Source organism: Solea solea, chromosome 11 (assembly GCF_958295425.1).
Source record: "Solea solea chromosome 11, fSolSol10.1, whole genome shotgun sequence".
Taxonomy (NCBI): Eukaryota; Metazoa; Chordata; class Actinopteri; order Pleuronectiformes; family Soleidae; genus Solea; species Solea solea.
In genome coordinates, this window is record NC_081144.1 from 21,514,075 (window position 1) to 21,535,867 (window position 21,793).

Below are 21,793 nucleotides of genomic sequence, written 5' to 3' on the forward strand. Positions count from 1 at the left end.
ACCAGAAGCCATTATGCCTTATGTTCCAATGACATTTTGCTCCACGCGTTCGGACCGAAATGGAAAAAAAAGCTTTCAGTTTCTCTGCCCCCTCTGCTTGGAATACTCTCCAAACTGAACTTAATTTGCAAGCTTTTATTTCACTGGGAGCTTTCCGCTCCATCTTAAAAGACAGGCAACAGAAATCCATTGAACAGTGCCTGGGTTCTTAAATTGTTCTGTGACCACAACTCTTGCTCTTTATGTTTGTCTAGTTGTACTTTTGTATTTCCATGTTTGTATTGTAGTTGCTGCCTTCCTGTGTGCTGCTGCCTTTCTTGGCCAGGTCACCCTTGTGAAAGAGATCTTGATCTCAATGGGTGTTTTTATCTGGATAAATAAATAAAACCTTTAAAACAAGATATTTTCCAATAATAATTCAGACATTCATTCTTATATGAAGATATTGCATGGATGTAAACCTATAGTCATTCTGACTTCCAACAAATAACCTATGGGAATACTGTATATTACAGTATGTGTACTCATTACCATGCTATTATTGTTATTGCCAACCACTACCTGAGAAATACATGATATTATGATTATTTTACCTCTCAGTTATTTAAAGGAATATTTCACGGATTTCTTGATATCTCAATGTAGGACGTACTGTATGTGTGTGTGTGTGTGTGTGTGTGTGTGTAGGACATGACGTGATGTAGTTTGGTTAATATGTCAGCAGATGTGATGCACAAATGCCGACACCTTTAAAAGGCAGTTCTATCAATCATTTCATTTCCTCTGGGAGTATGTAGTGTTTATGTAAGGTTTATCAATTAACCATTAATCTAAACTTAACTAAACACACTACTATTCTTAGTCTCACCTTATGTGACACAATTCTCAGTTGTTGTCTCTCTATGAGGAGCTGCACTTGCTCCCTCTTTGTACAACGTAAACAACCATCATTTGCAGGCTGTCAAGGAAAATATCCTTAGATTTCGGAGAAGCCAGTTTTTAGTTTAACATGTTTCCTTAATCTATGGTGACGTATATCATATTATGACTACATTTCTTACAAAAGGCATCTTTGAACTCAGTATCAACTAAAGATGTCGCTGTAGAGTCATTAGTTAAAATCATTAATTAGGAATTAGAAGCCAGGTGACATGGTTCCATGACTGTTGCCCTGGGAGGGAATGCTTTTTGTATCCATTCCCATTGGAGACAAAAACCAGATGCTATTGAGTGTTGGTGTGTTTTTTTTTATGGGCTCTACGTAGAGTGGCACGCAGGTAATACAAGAACCCATATTTACAAAGATATTCAAAGCGCGACCAGCTTCCTGTGTGGGAAATTTAACATCATTACCAGGGACATGCTGCCGTCAGATTAGTGTTTCACCTTTTTGAATAGAGGGTGAACAGCTGTTGATGTAGACCGTTCTTTGTGTGTTTCTGCTGCTGCACTGTGTGTGTGAGTGAGTGAGTGTCGGGGTCCAGGAGGCCGGAGGTGATGCCATTGATATCTGTCAGGATGCAGCGGGAGACCAGCAGTGGGCAAAGAAAGGGTTGCTAAGGAGGTTTTAATGGCATCATAATTGGTCTTTGCATCTGGGTGGGAAGTATATCTGGGAGGCATATGTGGAGTTACGCACTGGAACATGTTTTCTGTCGTGTGTTCTTTGTTTCACAGAAACTGATTCTAGTCAGTCATGGTCTGAATTTAGTCTTTATTTTATAAATGTTGGAAATCATTCTGTAAATATTGCCCTTTCTACCCTTTACACCCACATTCATACATTTATTGTATATATTCAGCCGTTATGATCATACATTACACCCACACACGGCAAATGCTGCTGGCACAGCAATCAGAGACAATTCGGGGTTAATGAAACATCGGCCTGAAGGTCAAAGAAGCCGAGAATCCGACCCCCATCCTGACCAAGCCACAGCTATCATTTCATGTACGGTTCATTGTTCATTGCGTTCATTCCTACGATACTTAATAGAAACAGGTGGATGATTCATGATTTGATTATTATTACACAGAAACTACCAGACCGTGTCATTGCAATGAAAATGAACCTTTAAAACCTTTAAAAAACGTGATATTTTCACCATAATAATTCAGAGACATTCTTATATGAAGGTATTGCATTAATGGTAGCCTATAGTAATTCTCACTACCAAGGATTAACCTATTGGAATACTGTATATTACAGTATATGTACTTATTACCACACTATTATTGTTATTGCCAAACCACTACCTGAGAAATACATTGCACTCTTGTTTTTTTCCCATTGAACAACAACATAACTTTTACTGGGACATGTTCAAAAGTACATGAGAAATGTATTATATTCAGCATGATTTGAATTACGCAGGATGCTCCGCTGAAAAGGACACAAGCTGACAGTTTCCAGTTGACCTTTACTGTATGTCACAGAAATACAAACTGTGGTTCTGTGTGTTTTGGACCTTCTGTACATGTTAACCGTGATAGAAATTAGATGGAGCACGGCACTTGTGGTTGCTGTGTTGTCCGAAGAAAGACGCTGTATGATTTTAAATGTAATCTCCTTCTACTTCTGGTTCAAAGACTTTGCGCGCATGGAAGTCTGACTCCAGTCTGACTATGCATATATACATGCAGGAGTAATCGGACTACTACACATTATCCCGGTATGTTAGTCCGACTAAGACTAGCTCGATTTGAGTTGGACCAAGTTACTGTCTTAGTCCGACTACAATCGGACTTGTTTCGGAAACATGTCACACATATATATATATATATATATATATATATATATATATATATATATATATATATATATATATATGTGTGACATGTTTCCGAAACAAGTATATATTTTCCCTACAGTATTCTATGCATAGCCCCTTTAAGTTCAGCTTGGTATAGACATTATGTTGTTATTTCTTTCTTCAATGGAACTACTAAAAGTAGATCATTCATTCATTTAGAGGTTATTGTAAAACCTTCAAACTTGGAAAGTTGTAAAAAAAAAAAAAATGCACTGGTACTACCTTGGCTAAATGACTTTGTCTTTGTTTTTCTTTGATGATGGACAGTTTGGTGCCTCATGGTGTCACTTCAGTGTCACTCCAATCCACCTTGCTCATGGCAAAAGCAGTAAACCATTTTAACCTTCATGGTGTCCATCGCGCCCACAGTCCTTTCTTGTCCTAGTCTGCTCCCAGATTCCCACGCCATTACATCATGCCTTCCCCTTCCCGCAGGCTGTGGAAAGATTAGTGTACACATGTTGTAAATATGACCCCTCTAATGCCACCTTCACAGAGATAAGGCTATTTTCACACAAGAATGGTGTTGTATATATTTAGCCTTGCCAAAGGCTGCTATATTTAGGTCACTTATCTGATTTTCAGCCTTATCTCTATCAATCTGAATTAGGGGTGTAGTGTGAAAACGTTTCTTTTTTAATGCTCTACAAGTCTCCCAGTGTAACCAGTGACATCAGCTTTAGGAAGAACAATTACTTATAGATTTATAGATTTTTATAGATTATTTTCATAATCGATTAATCTGTTGATTATTTTCTCGATGAATCGGTTGGTCCATAAAATATCAGAAAACCTTAAAAAATATTGATCGGTGTTCGTCAAACCTCAAATGTCTTGGTTTGTCCACAAAATGATTAACTTTTAATGATTTCTTTGTTATCCAGAGCAAAGAAATGAAGAAAATATTCACATTTAAGAAGCTTAAACAATCGGAAATCTTGTTTTAAGGAGCTTCAAACCGATTAATCAATTATCAAAATAGTTGCCGTAATAGCATGACTCACATAGATGAAGAAAATGGGGAATGGAATAAGTATTCTTCACGGTATCTTGCTAACAATGAATGATAAATGGCACTTTCCTCGTTACTACTGGACTAGAACGTCTACGTCGCCTCAGTGTCGCTCCCGTGCTTGGGCGAGCTTGATGCTTGGTGCTTGGCTAAATAAATACGTAGCAAGAGTTGCCCATGTTGCTAAAGTAAAAGTGAAGTGATGTTTGCAGTGTACACTATTGTTGGATTGACTTTGTCCAACAACTGAGGAGAACAAACCTTGAACGAGAACAGACCCAACGCATCATGCATGAGATTTGAGCGGCTATAGCTCCTGTGTTTGGTACGTACATTACATTTGAATATGAGTCAGTTTAGAAGTCAACCTCATCCGGCCTTTGCCTTACAGAGGCCACGTTTGACTGCTATTTTTTTGCAAGGTTGTAAATGATTTCCAGTAAGTGCAGGTGAGTAAACTGTATATCGAATGAAGGTCAGAGGGAAATGCCGTATACGGCGATGTAGATTCAGAGGAAGGCGCGCTCTCTGAAATACCTCCGTCCGCCTTTCCTCAAATCCAAGAAGTCAACGGCTTACGCTGTTAGGAGATAAAAACTCAGCTCTTCTTTACATTGTTTCATTGAGTCACAGAATGCATTTGTGCTTGAGCATTGTGTTAAGGGCAGACAGCTCAGGATTCTTCCGGTAGTGTGTGTTGTCGATAAGCTTATCTGTCGAGGGCAGGAAGTGCTGGCGCAGTGTTGACAGGATGCTACTGAGGAGCACCCATGACTGACTGACTGTCTCTCTGTCCCATCATTTATCAGGTGCTACATTCCTCGGTTACACCGCACAGCACTGGACATTGGGTTCAAATAGTGTCAAAAATGTGTCATAAGCACGAGTTATTACCATCCTTGGTCAGCAACAAGCCAGCAGTGCATCATAGCACGTCTGTGTCCGGTTACACAGTTACTGTGTAATGTCTTGTGCTTCATTCTCATACTAACTATTACAAATACATAACAAGGGCGATGGTGGATCAGTGGTAGGGTGAGACGTCATTTGACTGGGAGGTTGTGGGTTCGATTACCAGCTCCGCTAGTCTACGTATGACACTTATGACAGTAACTTAGGGTGACTCACTCACTCACTCACTCCCACTTCCAATGTCCAAGTTCTGATGTATAACAGAGGTTGAAAGATCAAGGAAACGCGAATAAATCGTACTCTGTTGGTGCAAAGGAGAAATAGATTGAGTCAGTTTATGGGGGGAGTTCCTCCTGAAATTAAAAGCCACTGGAAACCACCGCTGTGTTGTCTGACATACAGTACTGACATCAATAAAGTACGCCTTTCATTTCACAGCTCTTTGTCTCAGTTCAGCAGGTTCTGTCATTTAGATGATGAGGCTCTTACGTTCTAATTAAGGCCTTTAATGGAGGGGAACCGGTGTGAGGGTGGACTGCACGTTCTTCATCACAGTGACAGTTAAGTGGTTTTATAAATGCCAGCATACGGCACCGCTCAGTCCTTACGCTGTAACCTACACTGCAATTTAGAGCATCATCAACTCATCATATACTGTCATATTATGTCACAGCGCACTGGTATGAATCACAGACCTGGAAAATTAGTGTTTTCAAAGACACTTTTTAATCAAACAAAGTTGAAATGGAAGAAAAAGAACTGATCATTTATGTGACTGATCTTTCAAAAAAAAATAAAAATATTGCAATTGGATTTAAATGATTTCAAATGCACAACCCACATACAAAAGAAAAACGGTAAATAGACAAAAGAAAGCCTCAAGATTCACGATTTAGTGAGCACCACGGTGACATTTTGCAAATGGAAGTTCACAGATGGCTCCTATTGGACAATATCAACTGTCAATCACACTGGTGTTCACTCATATGTGTCATACTTATGGTCAATTTAGAGTATCCAATTCACCTAATCCTCAATTTTGGCACATTTCTGGACTGTGGTGGACACAGGGGAAACGTGTACAACAAACATGCAACTTGTTCTTTCAGGATCTGAACCTTCTGGCTGCGAGGCAACAATGCTAGCCACTGTACCACAGAACACAGTTTACATCATGTTCTATTGATGAAGAGCTGAAACTAGACTATTAACTCCTCAGGAAAATGTTCACTGATAAATCAATCAACAGATAAATGAAGTGAGAAATGGGCTTAAGAAACGTCTCATAGACCTTCATTCACATGGGCTTCTATTTGCAACCAGGATATTTGCCCCCTGGTGGCCATTCAGTATACTCTTACTTCCTAATTAACTTCATAGAGGAAACCAAAAGACTTCTTCCAGTTTTTTAAATATAGTCTTTTTACAGTCACCTACATTTCAGACAAGTAACATGTAACATGTGATGGACCATATCTGACCTCTGTAATGGATCTAAATACTTCCTCCAGCATTACTCGTCATCAGTCGCACGTCTTGCAGCAGGAGTGAATCTGAGCGACTCCTCAGATTCTTCCCCTACACCAAACGTCGTCCTGAGGCCTGAGTCCATTTCACACGATGGCCCTCCAGTTAAAGAGCTGGTGAAATGTCAATTAGCTGTCATCCACCTACACACAGTGCACTATGCTGCGCAGGGTCCAGGGCTAATCGCTCATCATTTGCTCTTGGTGCTGTCAGTGGTGGCAGGGCAATTGAGCTGACACACACACGCACACACATTACGCCAAGTTCCACATTAGCCTTCATTTAAATACATGTCATCACCTGCACACACACACACCACTGTGGGTTTTTAGCCTCTTCACAGTGTTGGCTGTGAGACAAAGAAATATTACCAGGACTTTAATGGGATACTCCTTTTTTTTTTTATGAAGTATGGTATGACATATTGACACACTGTCAGCACACCACAGATTTTACCTTTTAACAAAAGGTGCATCCAGTATAATCTACGCCAGCTTAAGTCTGTGATATCTTTATCCTTTTCCAACTCAAAAATGTAGTTTGTAATCTAATCTAATCACTTCACTGCACCAAAGTCACAAGATTACATTTGAACTAACTGATGGAGGCAACAATGGATCAACACCTTGTGTGCCTTGCTGTAAAATTACTTTTTCAATGGACTTTGGTGCAGGGAGTGAGCAGTTTACAAAGCCATACAAACTCCAGTTTCCAGTTGACAAAGGCTGTCTGACAGTGAGAGAAAGGTCCAGTGTGTATAATTTTGGTGTTTATTGGCAGATATTGAATATCTGAATGTTTGTATGAGTGTATAATTAATCATTAAAATGAAACTCATTAGAATGCATTTTGTGTAATTTGTGAAAGGGCTTTGCTCAGGACCTTTAAGCAGGCATAGATTTTACTTGGTCAACTTTTTGATAAGTGGCTAAAACCCATTTTTGTCTTACAGGCTGCTTATTGGCAGTGCTCAGTATCAGTAAAACCTAAACTATCCCTTTAAAACCAATTGTTCAACATCATCTGGTTGTTGATTTCCATCATCAACACTCTCAGCTCGGTGCAGTTTAATTTAGAGCTACAACAAATGATAAATGAATTGATTATTAATAGATTACTATTTTGATAATGATTAATTACAATTGAGTCATTTTGCTTTGTGGACATTTGAGAACATCATTATTTCAAAGGTCTGGGAAACACAAATCAATGTCTTACTTGATTAATCGAAATAATCTGCAGATCAACCCATTCTGAAAATAAGGGTTAGTTGCAGCCCTAGTTACATTGATGACAGTGAAAGAAAAAAAGGCTGTAGAATAATAATTACGCAAAGCAAAGTTTTTTTTAAAGGAGTTTGAACTTGTACTTGCAGCAGCCAGGTTAGTCTGTGTACTCCCACTCTAGCATTAATCACGCCTCGTTAATTTTCTGTGATCCCGTGACGGAATCAGGTCGCGTATAAACGCACCTGGAGCTGGAGGAGCCAGAGGATCCAAGAGGAGCCAGAGGAGCAGGACGCACTGAGGCGCACGTCGGCTTTTTCATATATATAATATATATATATATAATAAAGAGGAACTTCACAGATTAAGTAAAAAAAAGAAGAGACAATGAATCCAGTTTGCTGTTTCTCTCTGTTTCTACTGCTTCATCTCACAGGAGCCAAATCTGTCCCCGACCTACAGGTGAGTCTCATGAAGATGATGATGATGATGATAAGATATTACAGCTGTGTGTTTTAATATTAATGTTAAACTGTTTGTCTCGTTTTGTTTTCCCCCCTCAAAGAGTTTGAAGCAGATTCTGGAGGATTTCAACACCGCGCCGTATTATTCCTCAGAGGAGATGGAGAGGGAGGCGAGAGATGGACACAACAAGTCGGAGTTTGGAGCTCCGGAGAAACACTCCTGGGACTGGGAGTCCTCGGACCCGAGCAACTCTGCTCTGCCTGCAGAAGAAAACGTCCTGACGCGGCTGTTTAAAGACCTGATGAGAACCTCCAAGCGCGCGTCGAGCCGGTACAAGAAGGGCGGACTGAGGAGCTGCTTCGGGGTCCGGCTGGAGAGGATCGGCTCCTTCAGCGGGCTGGGATGCTGAAAGTAAGGAGCGTAGAGAGGTACATACAATGTCAATGTCATGTTATAATAACAGCTGATACAAAGCTATATTCAAGTAAACTAATCAATTATGTTTTAGGGCTGCAAAATGATTCTCAAAATATCAGTGAAAATATTGACCAAGTGCAATTATTTAGCGCTATAAGTTAAATGTGTGACAAAACATCATTTAAATAGATTATGAGTTCATGTATCAGCTATGTTTGATTCCTTAGCCACTGTGCACATTGTCTCACATTTACAAGAAATTTCCTTTCCTCAGCAGAAAAAGGAAAAAGGAAATCATAATCTCTGGAAATTCTGGAATAAGAATCAATTACAGTTGGAATCAGAATTTGTTTTATAGCCAAGTGGAAGGAAGTAGTGACATAGAAGAGGAAAACTAAACACAGTAAAATAAATAAATAAAGTGAAATTAATCTCAGGAGGATCTATAAAGATTACAGCAGATTATAGTAAACAAAGTAATCTGCACAGTTTTCTGCCATGAGTTTAAAACTGACACAGTATACAACAAAATATTAAAATAAGAGTCGGAAATAACATCTGATGGCAGGTGTTCAGGTGTGTAATGGTGACATTTGGTAGTAAATGAACAGTCAATAGCTTATAACACGTGTTTACACAGAGATAATATACTTTTATTGTAGCTGCGCCACATTCCTGGTGTTAATGAGCTTGGTCTGCTCTGAGCAGGTGGAGATTCACTGGCTCATTTCTCACAAACACAAACAAACAAACAAACAAAGTGCTTTTGTAATTGTGGTAATGATGTGTTTTTGCTCCACAGGCGTCCACAGGAGTCGAGAGCCCTCGGTCCCACCGTCTACATCAAGTCATCGTCGTCTCCAACACTGGAGCTCTTCTCACAGTCGTCCGTCTACGACTCACTCACTACTGTCATGTCTTTTACCTGTTGAATATATACTGTATATATATATACACATACATATGTATACAATAAATTATTGTAAATGTATTTATTTATTTTATTATTTTATTGTTAGATACAATACATTTGCCTTGTAATATTCTAGTAAAAGGATTATTTTGCATAATCACAGTGTGGTTGGATTATTTGTGGGTGGGAGCACATACTACATTTACGTTTTTCAGCAAGAACATTAAAGTAAATCAATTATAGTATATTTCTCTTATTATTTATTCTAAGAGCTGCTTAGTTTAACTTTGGGGAACAGTTTCACTTATGTATCAATGGACTATGCTTTCGTACAAAATTCACAGACAAGAAGAGTGAGAGGTAAACAAACAACAAACAAAAACAACTGTATTGCAGCTGCAGCAGCTCCACACACACACACACATGGAGTTGCAACTGAAGTTTGTAAACCACTCGTTCTCCTGCACCAAAGTCCATAGAGAAAATCAACATGTTAAGCTCATGTGGGACACAGAAGCTGCTGCTCCACTGCTGCCTTTTTCGCTAAATTGATTGGAACTTAAGTGAATTCAGATAAAGCTTTTAAATCACTAAATTTAAAAAAACCCACAAAAAACCCACATTTGTTGTAAAAATTGTCCAGTTTTCTGTTCGGAGAGGATGTCCAATGGCGAGCACAAGTGATGAACATAATAATATAGACTTAAGTAGGTGTAAGGTGGCTATAATCTGTTTGTTCTTGTGTCCCCGTCCGCATGGGCATATTTTCAGTAAGAGTAAGTGTCTCAGACTGGTTCTCTGTGTTGGTGGTGCACACGTCTGATACAACCACATACAAACAGAACTATCCCTTTTACCTGGATCACAATAATGCATTGGGTTCAGCAGCCTGAACATACTTTTCTAGTGATTGTTTCCCCACAGTATAAGAAGCAAATTGAAATAAGAATCCAAACAAAGTGTACATCTGGGATGAGGGAGCCGGATGTGAGAGGGATGGTGTCACTGTCGGAGGCATTCTCATGCCTTAAACCACAGATTTTTCTTTTTTTTCCTTTTTATTTAAATGGAGGTCTTTTCCTCTTCACAGTCCCCCGAAGTGAACATTAGTGTGATGGAGGAGTGCGGTGGTTCCACTCTGTTGTCACCAGCTGCACTGATGCCTAAAGCCGGAGCTGTTAGTGCTGAGGCAACGTGAGTGCAAGCGGCGCTGAGGACCGTGTCGTCATGGTAGAACCCCCCCCCCCCCCACACACACACACACACACACACACCTTCAATTACATTCCAAAAAACAGTTGACTAAAAGTATTAAAAGTAGCTTTCAAACTAAATGAATGTGATGTAAATGTGAAATTAAAGCACATTATAAAACACCACAGCAGCGTTACTGTTATAGCTTGAGTCTGTATCTCGTTAAGCAAGGACAAAGTCTACTTTATATTTTTTATTGTGACATTTTGTTCTTCTGAAGCAGAATCTCCTGAAGCACCACACACACACACACACATAAAGAGCAAAGGTTTAAGGGATATGACCCAATTTTTTGTCCTTAACCAAAGTGTTTTGAATATATATATGTTTTAAGAGAACATAAATGTAGAGAATATTGGGGACGTGCTGAAGAAAAGGTTATACATGCATAAATCAACACAACGGGAAACCTATGTATCCTCTGACATTGTTGTAAAATAAATCTATTCAAATTTGAACATAAAAAGAACAAAAGCGAGTGCAAGATTATTTCATTTTACATGAAACTATATGGGGTGACATTTACAAGCCTTAACTGCATGAAATAGACTTTTAAACCTTGGGCTTTTCTCTTGTTGTTTATCAAGTGTGTTGACTTTTAAGTTACAGGAGGTGAAAGTTATGTTTATGCATTTTTTTTTGGAAGAGTCTGTTTTTGTGTGTTTTCTGTTAAATATATGTTGTATTTTAAATTCTGCTTTGCAGTTAGAATTGTGGATTATGTTTTTATTGTTGTGTCTCATAAAAAAAAAATACTATACTATGACTGGACTGTAAATACATTTTATTTTGCCAAACAGTATATTTACACAGTATTAATATAACTGTACATTTGTTAACAAGCATAATTACATCCAAACATTGAGTCATTAACTCAAACAACACCTGAAAGGTCAGTTGAGTGCTCGACTCTCTTCACCAGCTGCTTTCTTTCTGCAAAGCAGGTGCTGCAGTGGGTTTATCAAAGCTGAATCCCTGCTCCGTTGTTTATTCCTTGCCTTATACTGTGTATAAGCAATTGGACGTAGCCTTCCTTCAACAAACTCTGAGTTAAAACCTTAACTCGAGGTTGACCAACTCTGAGCTGTCAAACTCAGAGTTTTCGGTTTCAGAACAGCTGATCCGCATTAGTTCAATCGACTCTGAGTTTGTTCACTGAGTTAAGATTGTTCGTTGGGAATGAAAAAAGCCGTCATCAATGGAGCTCTGATACCACGATTTACCATGGCAACGGGTAAACAAAGAGCACAGCCTCCATTTGAATGAGCAGAAATATTAACGCATGACATTTATGTGAAAAGAGGAGTCAATAAATTAATACTATTTTATAGTGTAATCCACTCATTCATCATTTAACAGACTTTAATTTCATTAATGGATGATACATGCTGCAGTCCTACCATATGTTACATTTGATTTGATATTTATTCAGCTTTAACCTGACGAGACATAAACTGCAGATGAGAATGGATCAAACTGAAACTTACCAAGTCCAACTTAAGTGTCGATGTTCAAACTGACTCACTTTTTTTAAATCTATTTTACATTAAAACATCTTGCTTAACGCTAATTCATGACTTTATTTCGACATGTCAATATAAACGCAGTCACTGAAAAGCTATCAAACATTAAGGTTTCGTCTGCGGCTAGATTCAAAAAGTCACTTCTAAAATACATTGAAGTTAAAGTGTTTGCAGCTGCATCAGAACTATTCACATCAGCTATAATCTCCATCATGATGTGATCTATGATAGGAACATTTCATAACCTGACACATGATGTCCACACTACCAGAGAGTGTCTACAGTGATTATTAGCCATACAGTAACACACGGTAAAACAATCTGACAGAGTCTTAATGTGCACAGAGTCCCAGTGTTGGTGCGAACTATGAGGGAGCCAGTCCACTCACCCCCACTTAATGAGACATGAGCTCCCCTGGAAACATGATTTGTGAGATTGGGTCTTTAAAATACTGTTTTTTGATTGATGTGATTCAGTTGAGATTTTGGAGGTTGGATATGTGCTGACTTAAAAAGGGGCCATAGCCCGGAAATGCCAATTAACGCTGGTGTATTTGATGGAAATATCCCTGCTACATTTCCCAAATACCTCCATGTATGCGGCAACCACTTCATGGAGGATTGTTACACAAACTTCAGGCAATATAAAGCAGGACACAGCACCATAGTCGGCTTTGCATGTATGGGTGTTTATCATCTCGGTCACCACAACGTAAGGGATTAGTTCACCGCAGCCTTCATCTAATAAAATGAAAGGTGCAGTGTGTCGTCCTTCCTCTGAAAACAGGCTCCGTTGTTATGATCATGTGTATTTTGGGGGGTGTTTATGTAGTTACTCCTCCCTGCCAGAGGGAGGTGCTGCTCCTGTTGTGTTGTGTCTCCCCTTGATGTTTGCAGGTGGTGAGTGGAGATGCTGATTGGCCAGGAGCTGATCAGGCCAGCTTTAAAAAGAGGCCTGCTGGAGATGTTTGCCTTTGTCCTGACCTCCAGCCACACCATGCTTACTGTATTTTATTTTACTATTTATTTTGTGGATCGATAAGTTAGTAAGTTAGTTTTCTATTGACAGAGATTTTGTTTGTTATTTTGGCCTTGCTCACCCTGAAGTTAAACTTCCATGTGTTAAAAATAAATGTGTGTTGGACTGCAACTCTGGTCGTCTTGGTCTCTGGGAGTTGGGAGGAAGTGGGAGCACTTTTGTGTTGCACTCAGGTTACCCCGAGGCCGGGGGGGAACATAAATTGGGGGCTGGTCTGGGATATTAGTCGCTCGGGTTTTTGTATAGCTGTTTGTTTGATTCCACATGGTTCTGGTTGGTAGTCATCTTAAAGGAGCGCAATGGAGTTTAATTTGGACACTTTTTCAAAAAATCCCACATTGCAGCAGCTAAAGACATGTAGGAACCTCCTAACTGTGTAACTTGGGGAAACGAAATGGAGGTGAGGAATCGGGAATTAGAGGTGCAAGCAATGCACCGGAGGGTGAGAGCGGTGAGGGTGCAAGTTGGGTAAAGCGCAGGAGGTTTGTGCTTGCCTCACAGTTGAACAGAGCTTGAATTATGATGTTAAAACTACTGTGCTCAGTGCATCTGAACTCGTGCCTGAGGCTTACAGACAAAAATTCAGATGGTGTGAAAAGTGTCAACCAGACTTATGTGGAGTTTGTGCATGATAAAGTGATCCTGTTTGACAAATGGTGTCATGGTGACGTGTTTTTGAACACTTTTGAATACTCTGTCAGTCCCTCTTTTGAAAATGACAGTATTCCTGTGTCTGTCGTGCTGCTCAATGAGACGACTGTTGATATTGAGTGTTATGTGGTTACGCAGGTGTTGAGTTTGGCCCACGATCACGGTTTGTCTGGTCATTTAGGGGTTAAAAAGACAAACCATCGCATCCTCAAATATTTCATTCTGGCCGGGGTTAAAGTCTGACATCTCCAAATACTGCCGATGTTGTCATATCTGCCAGATGACAGGAAAACCAGACCAGGTTATTCCTCCGGCCCCCTTACACCCAATCCCAGTAATTGGTGAGACTGTGAATGGACTGTGTAGGACCCTTGCCAAAAAACAAGTCCGGATTCCAGTACCTGCTCACCATAATGTGTGTCCAGAGGACGTCCCATTACGCTCATTAAGGGCTAAAGCTGTGGTTAAAGCCCATAAGTTCTTGGGTTACCTAAACACATCCAAACTGATCAAGGCTCCAACTTTATGTCCAAGAGTACCACGTCTCCAGTGCGTATCATCCACAGTCAGGGCACACTGGAGTGCTTTCATGGTCTTAGTCTCAGGGAGTTGGGAGAAAGGGGGAGCACTTTTGTGTTATGCTCAGGTTACCTCAAGGCCCGGGGCGTAACACCGCCAAGCAATACTATCAGACCTGACTGAGGGAGCGTTTGTGTGTATACAGCAGCACAGTAGGGGCAGGCGGGGACAAAGAAGCAGTCCTGTGTGCAGTGCAGGAATTTTAATAGGAGACATGAGATCTAAACACGGCTATACTGAGTCATGTGGAGCTGATAAACAGCAGTGTTTGAACTCATGTGACAGACGTTTGTTTATTTTAAGAAGTCACACTCATTTAAGTCTGAATATAATAACAATAACTGATGTTTCATTGTGTTTTCTCTAGTTTATAGGTCACTGATCAGACAGTTGGACAATCTTTGAGCAGCCTGAATCAGGTTCCTCGCGCTGACGTCTACCCTGCCACAATCACGTAGGCCACTCAATTTAGTAACACCGTCTACTGTCTGTCCATTTACTATTTCCCGTAGCTCGGTGACAACAGAGTCTCATGAGCGGGCGGGCGGGGGGGCTACGTTTCAGAAACAAAGTAGCAAAAGGAAGCAGATATGTCATAGGAATGCCCTATATCTAAGAGACAACACTTTAAAAGGAGCAGTTTCCAACAGCTCCTGTCATCAGAATCAGGTGTCAGGAATGCCAGTACAATTCCTGACATTCCTATATGTGTCAGGCTTAAGTATAAAAGGCAGCTCCTGTGAGCTTCAGCATCCAAACAGCTACCAGAAGAGGGAGAAAAAAAACCCAGCTTCACATCATCCACTACTCCTCTCATCCATTCATCCTTCCATTGATCGGACCAGCAGCAAGAACTCAGAGAAACATGCATCTGTCTTTCGTCCCCCTCTGTGGTCTCCTCATCTTGAAACTGCATCTGTCCTGCACGCTTCCCATCAGCAGTGGCTTGACTGACACTGACATGGACATCTTAAAGGTGAGTCTCCAGATGACTGATTCTTAAACTTAGGTCAAAGACTGTCAAATGAGTTTTATTTCTGTCCTCCCAGAGAGAGGAAACAGACGTTGCTGTATAACGGTAGCTCCTAAACTTCGTTTGTGGCCTCCACTTAAACTAAAGTGCATGTCTTGTGTCCGTGTGGCAGGTGTTGCTTCACAGATTACAAGAGTCTGTCGCTGCGCAGACTGAAGTGGAGCAGAGAGTCCCTGCAGAGCGGGAGGAACTGGACAGAGTGAGCGTAGAGGAGGCAGCGGATGCACAGCAGCCCCAAATTGGACTGGACGAAGCCGCCATCAGGGAATTTTTCTCAGCCAAGAACCTGAAGAGTGTCCGCAACGACAACTCCAAGAGATCCTCTGGCTGCTTCGGTCGGCGGATGGACAGAATAGGCTCCATGAGTTCTCTGGGATGCAACACTGTTGGCAGATTCAGTAAGTCAGATTAATATCGTTGTTATGAAGGCTGTAATATGTAATGTGGTCTGTAATTATCAACCCTCTGACTGTACTAAAGAGTTAAATCTAGTATAAACACATTATGAACGAGAATAGTTTTAAAGGAGTTTGTTTTCTTTCTTTTTTCTCGTTCTCTTGCAGATTCAAAGTAAAGATGAAGTCTTACATCTACATTCTGGAACGGCGACACTTCTACAAATGATGTTTTTATCTGAATGCTATTTATTTATCAATATTTATTGAATATTATTTGTGGCTTTTAAATGTATGTACTATTATGAATGTTTTAATAAAGGTTTACATCAGTTCATGAAGTGATGCTTGAATCTTTCTATACATAGACACACGGTTGCATGCACATGTATTATATAATGTTTATGTTTGCTACTGTGGCCACAATACAGCCTTTATTCTCTCACTACTTTGGTCTAGGCCTGGATAATGTCCATCTGTGATCAGATCTCTGCAGATGTGTCACTTCACACTCGGCTTCACGTGTCTCCACTGACCACTTGTCTCACTTGATCTCACTTCTCTGCTCGATAAACAAATAAACATGTAACGGTTTAAGTGTTTTTTAGCCATTCACAGAAGTGTCTGTTGTCCCCTGTAATAAGACCATGTTGCAATATAGTCTGTGTGATCAGATCTTTTAAAAAAAAAATGCCTTCAAGGCAAAGAAACTAGTAGGGTGTGAATGTGAACTATTGATCCTCAGGTGTTTGTCATCCTGGTTCCTGTAATCCTGGTCCATATTTACCTTATTTAGTAAATCATAATCCCTGTTCATGCTGAGAATACAGCAACAATACAATAAAATGGAATTTCTAACAAAGAAAAGACTCACAGCTCAAATACCCATCATGTCTGCACTACATTCAAGCAACAACAAGGAGCTTCTCTATCCCTAAATCTCAAAACTAGGCCTTTAGCTTCATAAATGACTGAGGCTTATCATGTCCTGTTAATGTTGACGTTGAGGTGGTTTAGGAACCAAGTCATTTTGGTCCTTCCTATCCCAACTTCAACAAGTTTAAGATTTGCCAATCCAAGGCCACAAGTGATACAAATTAGAGCGCAGCTCAGGCCCGACCAAACCCGAAACACTTTTGAACAAACCCAACATGCATTCTATACTTTTTGTCGCCTTGTAAAGCTACACTGACTGTCGCACAATGGGAAAGTAGCAAGAGAGGGGGAAAAAAAAGTTTGGTATGTCTGTGTGTGTCAAGGACTTATCAGTTTCTACTTATTACCATTAAGGGTGGATTACTGAACAGTCCTATTGGGCTCAGGGTGTCCTGAAGCCCTAGCCTCTGTGCTACTATCTTAATATCTTTGTTACTATGTTATTTATCCTGATATTTTTATGGGGCCCTGAAGCCACATAACGGTTGAGGATTTTTCGGAGGGCGGTGGTCCCAGAAGTGACTTACTGAGGGCCGGCTGCCAATGAAAAGCCGGCGCCGGGAACTATTACCCAAGGTACAAGTCCCGAAGCTCTCAGAAAAGTGGAAGAAGCTACGGCTTCTAAGTATATTACGTACAAGAAACAACTTAATTGTTGCACCCCGGGGTTTAGGGTAAGGAATGGAGAAGGAGTGAGGTTAGGGTTAGGGCTAAGATGAAGTAAAAAAATGGCACGGCCCCCAGCCCTCCTAAAAATCCTCAACCCCACATAACACTTGTTATCAATCATGTACCACGAGTTATGTTATTCACCCCTTACATGTATATCTAAAAGGGGCCCCTCGGCTAAGGCCCCTTAGGATGTTATACACCACTGATGTCTTTTTTGCGCAACCACTGTCAATTTGTGTGTACTGGGATGCTATGTGAGTGGGGGTGTGCACAGGGGCCAACTGACTCATGTTACTATTTTACCATTTATCTATTAATGAAAAGTTTACACTGTACTTTCAGTGACGCAAATTAAAGTCTGCCATTTGGATTCACCCAAGTTATCATGAGACGGGTGTGCATGTCAAGTTACACCCTCACATATTAACAAATTAATACTCTGTTCATTTAAAAAATGGACATAAAATGAACAGATGTCAACACTTTGTTGTTTATTGTAGTTCAAAAATTAGCATCTCTCCATGTTAAAGACATTCAGAACACTTGAGTAAAGAGAGAGGGACACAATTTATTATTTTAATTTGAGGGACCACTCATCCATGAGACATAGGGAGATAGACAGATATCTTACAGAAAGTGCATTAAAAAAAAGACTTATGATGCTTATACTTACGATGTAGAAAAAATCCGTTTAGATTATTTGAGCCATAATTCTCACATGAAGATGCAGGGATTGGTGGTGGTGAGTAATGATGTAATTGAATAATCAACCGAGCAGCAGACCACAGTTTGTGTGTTACCGTGGATTTTTATGGATTTCATTTAGTTAATATACCATCCTGGTGTGTTTTAAATCTGTGACACATTTTTGAAGGAGGAAAACTGCAGATACCTGTGACTCCTGGGCTGCAGGATCCAGATCTGATAGTGTAATAGTAGTATTGTTATCATCATTTAGAACTATCCCAACTGAATTTAACATAACCTAACCACATTCATAATCTGTAAATGTTATCATCAACATCCCTTAGTTTGTCATTTCAGAGAATCCCTGGCTACTGAGCTGAGTGGCTCCAGGAGATTCCAGGAACAGGAGCTCTCTCCAGAAGAGCACAGAGAACACTTAGAACTTTAGGCCTGAGCTTGAAGGAGAACACATTACCCTAGACCAGTTTTCCTACCCCTGATCTGAACTATAATTCCTTAAAACCCAGCAGTTTTTAAACGACTATGTCATTTCTGTCAGACAGTGTCAAGTATTTGGATGGTGAACGCTGCATTCCTGCCGTGTCTGAGCTCAGAGCGCCAACATGGCTTCTGAGGTCATGCCACTGTTAGCTGGTCATCGTGACCACACACATACACACACACACACACGCACACACGCACACTTATACACACAAATCACTTCCCACCAAGCACCACTTTACGGGACATCTGACCGGCGGTCTTATCATACAAAGGTGTCAGAATGCTCTTGAGGTGGTCAAAAAAAATGATGCTCCTGACACTGATTGTCTGTTGCGTGTGTGTGTGTGTGTGTGTGTGTGTGTGTCGTATATATGGTTATAAATCTGAGAGTGCAGTCTGTAGTATCGGTAGAAGCAACAGAAGGATAACATGAGGAGTGCAGTCCTGTGGGGTCTGCTGGCCGTGCTGTGTCACTACACGCTGGTAAGCAGCCACGTCCTGGGAAGGGCCTCTTCCACCAGTGACCTTGCTCAGCTCAAGGTAAGAAACCACCTAAACACACTGGTTTGTTTCAAAAATGATTGTATTGCAACAATTTAAAAATGTTTTACTGTAGCGGCTGTAGTTTGTCCATTAGAGCACTAATAATACAAATTATTTTGATGGATTTTTAAATATATAAGATATAAGTCAGGAAATCTAACTTCTTCAATCTGTTTGAAAATAACAGATCTAATCTATAACAGTGTCTCCTCAATGGCATTCATTAATTCAATTTTCCTTTTTTTTTTTCATTAAACGGACGAAGATAAAATTCACTCCAAAACATTCCTTCACGATATCTCTAACTGTAAAACAAAAAAGTAAAAAGTTTGCCTGTTATACAACATTTATTATTCCAGTTGCAAACAATTGAATTGGCTTAACAGTCAAGTTTCTTCTGATGTAAATTAAAGTCTATTATGTGGAAAACAAGCTGGACATTTCCTTTTGTGTCACATATTGCTAAAGGGATACAGTCACTTTATTGCTCCTAACAGTCTTAATCCTAACTGTTAATTGTAGTCACAGATTGATTGTTTTTCTGTTGAGAATCAGTGAATAAACTCATCTCCGTTTCTCATCACGTCAGTCGTTACTGGAGCGATTCGAGGAGACTCTGGCTGACGCCGTCCAGCAGGAGGATTCCGAGGCCGATTATGAAGGGACAAACCAAGAGTCTGAGCGCGCTCAGGCAAACCAAGGATGGGGACTGGACCAAGAGGGGGACCAGGATCCTCTGAAATCAGATAGAATCCCACCAGCAGCAGAAGGTCGCAGCAGGCCCTTGAGTCAGAGAAACCGTCTGCAAGACCTGCTGTTGACCAGGAGACGGGCCTCCAGCTGCTTTGGAGCCAGAATGGATCGAATAGGGAACGCCAGCGGCCTGGGATGCAACACTGGAAGAGGTAAGACTCAAATTCAGCATTTAAATAAAGGATACTAGTTGTGATTTAATATCTGACCATCAAATAAATAACAAAAACTCACAACTATGCTGAATCCCTATGTGACGACACACTAGAGTATGTTTGAGCATGTTTTTGAGCCTCAGCCCTCCCTTACCCGAGCATGTCACAAAACTACGGTGGCCTTCACATACCAAAAGGATATTTTTTTAGCTTAAAGGCTTATTTTAAGGCTACAAACACCACAGATTACACACTACTTAGGTGTAGTAGATGACATTTCTGCAAATGAACTTGCCTAAATGCTACACACTGGACCTTTAAGGATAGAGCAGACTTCAGCATGAAAGTGGGAGTGTCTTTACATGCAACAGGTGAGAAGTGGAAAGTGTAGCAGAAAATCACCATGAACAGGTAAACTAACTCTACCATGCCAACACCTTTAAACACAATAATGATCTACAGGAGTAATATTTAGGTGCTGAAAAATATAGCAAAGAGCTTGATCAAGAGGTGATTTGCTGTGGATTTACTTGAGCAGTAATTCAACTGAAATGTAAAAACTATTGAACACATTTACATAGATTTAGTCTATTGGCAGAAATTGAATATACTAGTCTGTTTTTGAAGCCTTAAAATAAGCCTTTTATGTGCACTTTAGGTCAGGGACTTGCTTGTACAGCCATGTTTGTGAATAGAAACATCAGAAAGAGCATGTATTGCATGTTTTTACGGGCAAGGCCCCATTATGCACTTAAAGAAGAAGAATGAAATCCTTCCATAGATGCAGGGAGCCTTTAACAAAAACAACAGTGAAATCAACACCCTGGTTAATAATTCCACATTTTTCAGAGATTTCCATTAGCATGCAATGCAATAGCTGTTTCTTCCGCCTCCAGTCGTTGTGCATTAGTTGGACTAAACATGCCCTGACTGAGATTTAACACCTCATTCTCAGGAAGCAAAAAACAAGTTTGTCCCAAAGCTGTTGATCCATTTCTTGATTAACCTCACGATTAAATAACAATTAAGGAATATTTTTGTTTGTACTGTTTGTAATGTAGCGATGTACCCAACACTGTTGCCTCTGGAGATTATAGTGACAAAAAAGGAAACCCTTGAGTGTTGATGGCTGGTTATTTTTAATAACACTGCTCCTCTTTTTGTCCTTCTCTCTTCAGGGTAGACTTGCCTTTTACTTGGGACACATGTGGGATTATATTTTTACTTCAACCGAAGACACAGCCAAAGCAGTGGGATCTGTATGATTTTACATTAGTGACAGTGCAAGTGTGTATGATTTGAGCATTGTTGCAAAGCTGCATGTAGGTTTCTATTGCAAACATAAATAAACTCTTCTTTCATATAAATGTGAGTGGGTCTTTTGGTAGACAGGGGACATAAGTCTTCAACTGTCCAGCGTTTGTGAGTCTGTGTCCACTGCAGCCTCGGGGTATCTGTAATCTGAAATTGTTTGTTTCTGCTGTTATAGTCCAAGCACCTGTGCAATTGCTTTTTATTTCCTCCCATTGTTGTTGTGTAAAGAACGGTTCATTCATTTAATTTAAATATCTTTATTTTTCCACTAGAAGCTATATTTGTGTGTACAGAATCAGTGCGCGTCATACACACTACCTATCATCACGCTTCACACCGATATGTGACACACAAAACACCAGTGGGTTTACACAGAACATCATTATAATCTGAGATTCATAATCTGACCCATTTTGTCCACTAAGTGTTTCCATGTAATAAAATTAAATTCAAAAAAGCCACAAATCTGG

The 21,793-nt window shown here is 40.1% G+C and overlaps 3 protein-coding genes across 4 annotated transcripts; all 3 read left to right on the forward strand.

Moving 5' to 3' along the window:
- Positions 1–7,774: 7,774 nt before the first annotated feature.
- Positions 7,775–9,363, forward strand: nppal (natriuretic peptide A-like). Of its 2 annotated transcripts, none has more exons than XM_058643351.1 (3): positions 7,775–7,952; positions 8,056–8,383; positions 9,175–9,363. In XM_058643351.1, the coding sequence occupies exons 1-2, from the start codon at positions 7,878–7,880 to the stop codon at positions 8,362–8,364; spliced, it is 384 nt and encodes a 127-aa protein (XP_058499334.1). In that variant the 5' UTR covers positions 7,775–7,877; the 3' UTR covers positions 8,365–8,383; positions 9,175–9,363. The 2 variants fall into 2 exon arrangements, with proteins under 2 accessions (XP_058499334.1, XP_058499335.1); XM_058643352.1 differs by having other exon boundaries at positions 8,056–8,366.
- A 5,746-nt stretch (positions 9,364–15,109) lies between these two features.
- nppb (natriuretic peptide B) lies at positions 15,110–16,076 on the forward strand. The gene is made up of 3 exons (XM_058643350.1): positions 15,110–15,307; positions 15,477–15,762; positions 15,928–16,076. Exons 1-3 carry the CDS (start codon positions 15,197–15,199, stop codon positions 15,936–15,938), a joined length of 408 nt encoding a protein of 135 aa, XP_058499333.1. The 5' UTR covers positions 15,110–15,196; the 3' UTR covers positions 15,939–16,076.
- Positions 16,077–18,972: 2,896 nt separating this feature from the next.
- On the forward strand, positions 18,973–21,788 carry nppa (natriuretic peptide A). The gene is made up of 3 exons (XM_058643353.1): positions 18,973–19,098; positions 19,691–20,006; positions 21,188–21,788. Exons 1-3 carry the CDS (start codon positions 18,988–18,990, stop codon positions 21,190–21,192), a joined length of 432 nt encoding a protein of 143 aa, XP_058499336.1. The 5' UTR covers positions 18,973–18,987; the 3' UTR covers positions 21,193–21,788.
- The last annotated feature ends 5 nt before the right edge of the window (positions 21,789–21,793 follow it).

Bases quoted from the DNA above. Each gene is read 5' to 3' on its own strand.
- nppal (XM_058643351.1), top strand. From the start codon at position 7,878: ATGAATCCAGTTTGCTGTTTCTCTCTGTTTCTACTGCTTCATCTCACA. The intron at 7,953-8,055 runs GTGAGTCTCATG...CCCCCCTCAAAG, and splicing joins AATCTGTCCCCGACCTACAG to AGTTTGAAGCAGATTCTGGA.
- nppb (XM_058643350.1), top strand. From the start codon at position 15,197: ATGCATCTGTCTTTCGTCCCCCTCTGTGGTCTCCTCATCTTGAAACTG. The intron at 15,308-15,476 runs GTGAGTCTCCAG...TCCGTGTGGCAG, and splicing joins CTGACATGGACATCTTAAAG to GTGTTGCTTCACAGATTACA.
- nppa (XM_058643353.1), top strand. From the start codon at position 18,988: ATGAGGAGTGCAGTCCTGTGGGGTCTGCTGGCCGTGCTGTGTCACTAC. The intron at 19,099-19,690 runs GTAAGAAACCAC...TCATCACGTCAG, and splicing joins GTGACCTTGCTCAGCTCAAG to TCGTTACTGGAGCGATTCGA.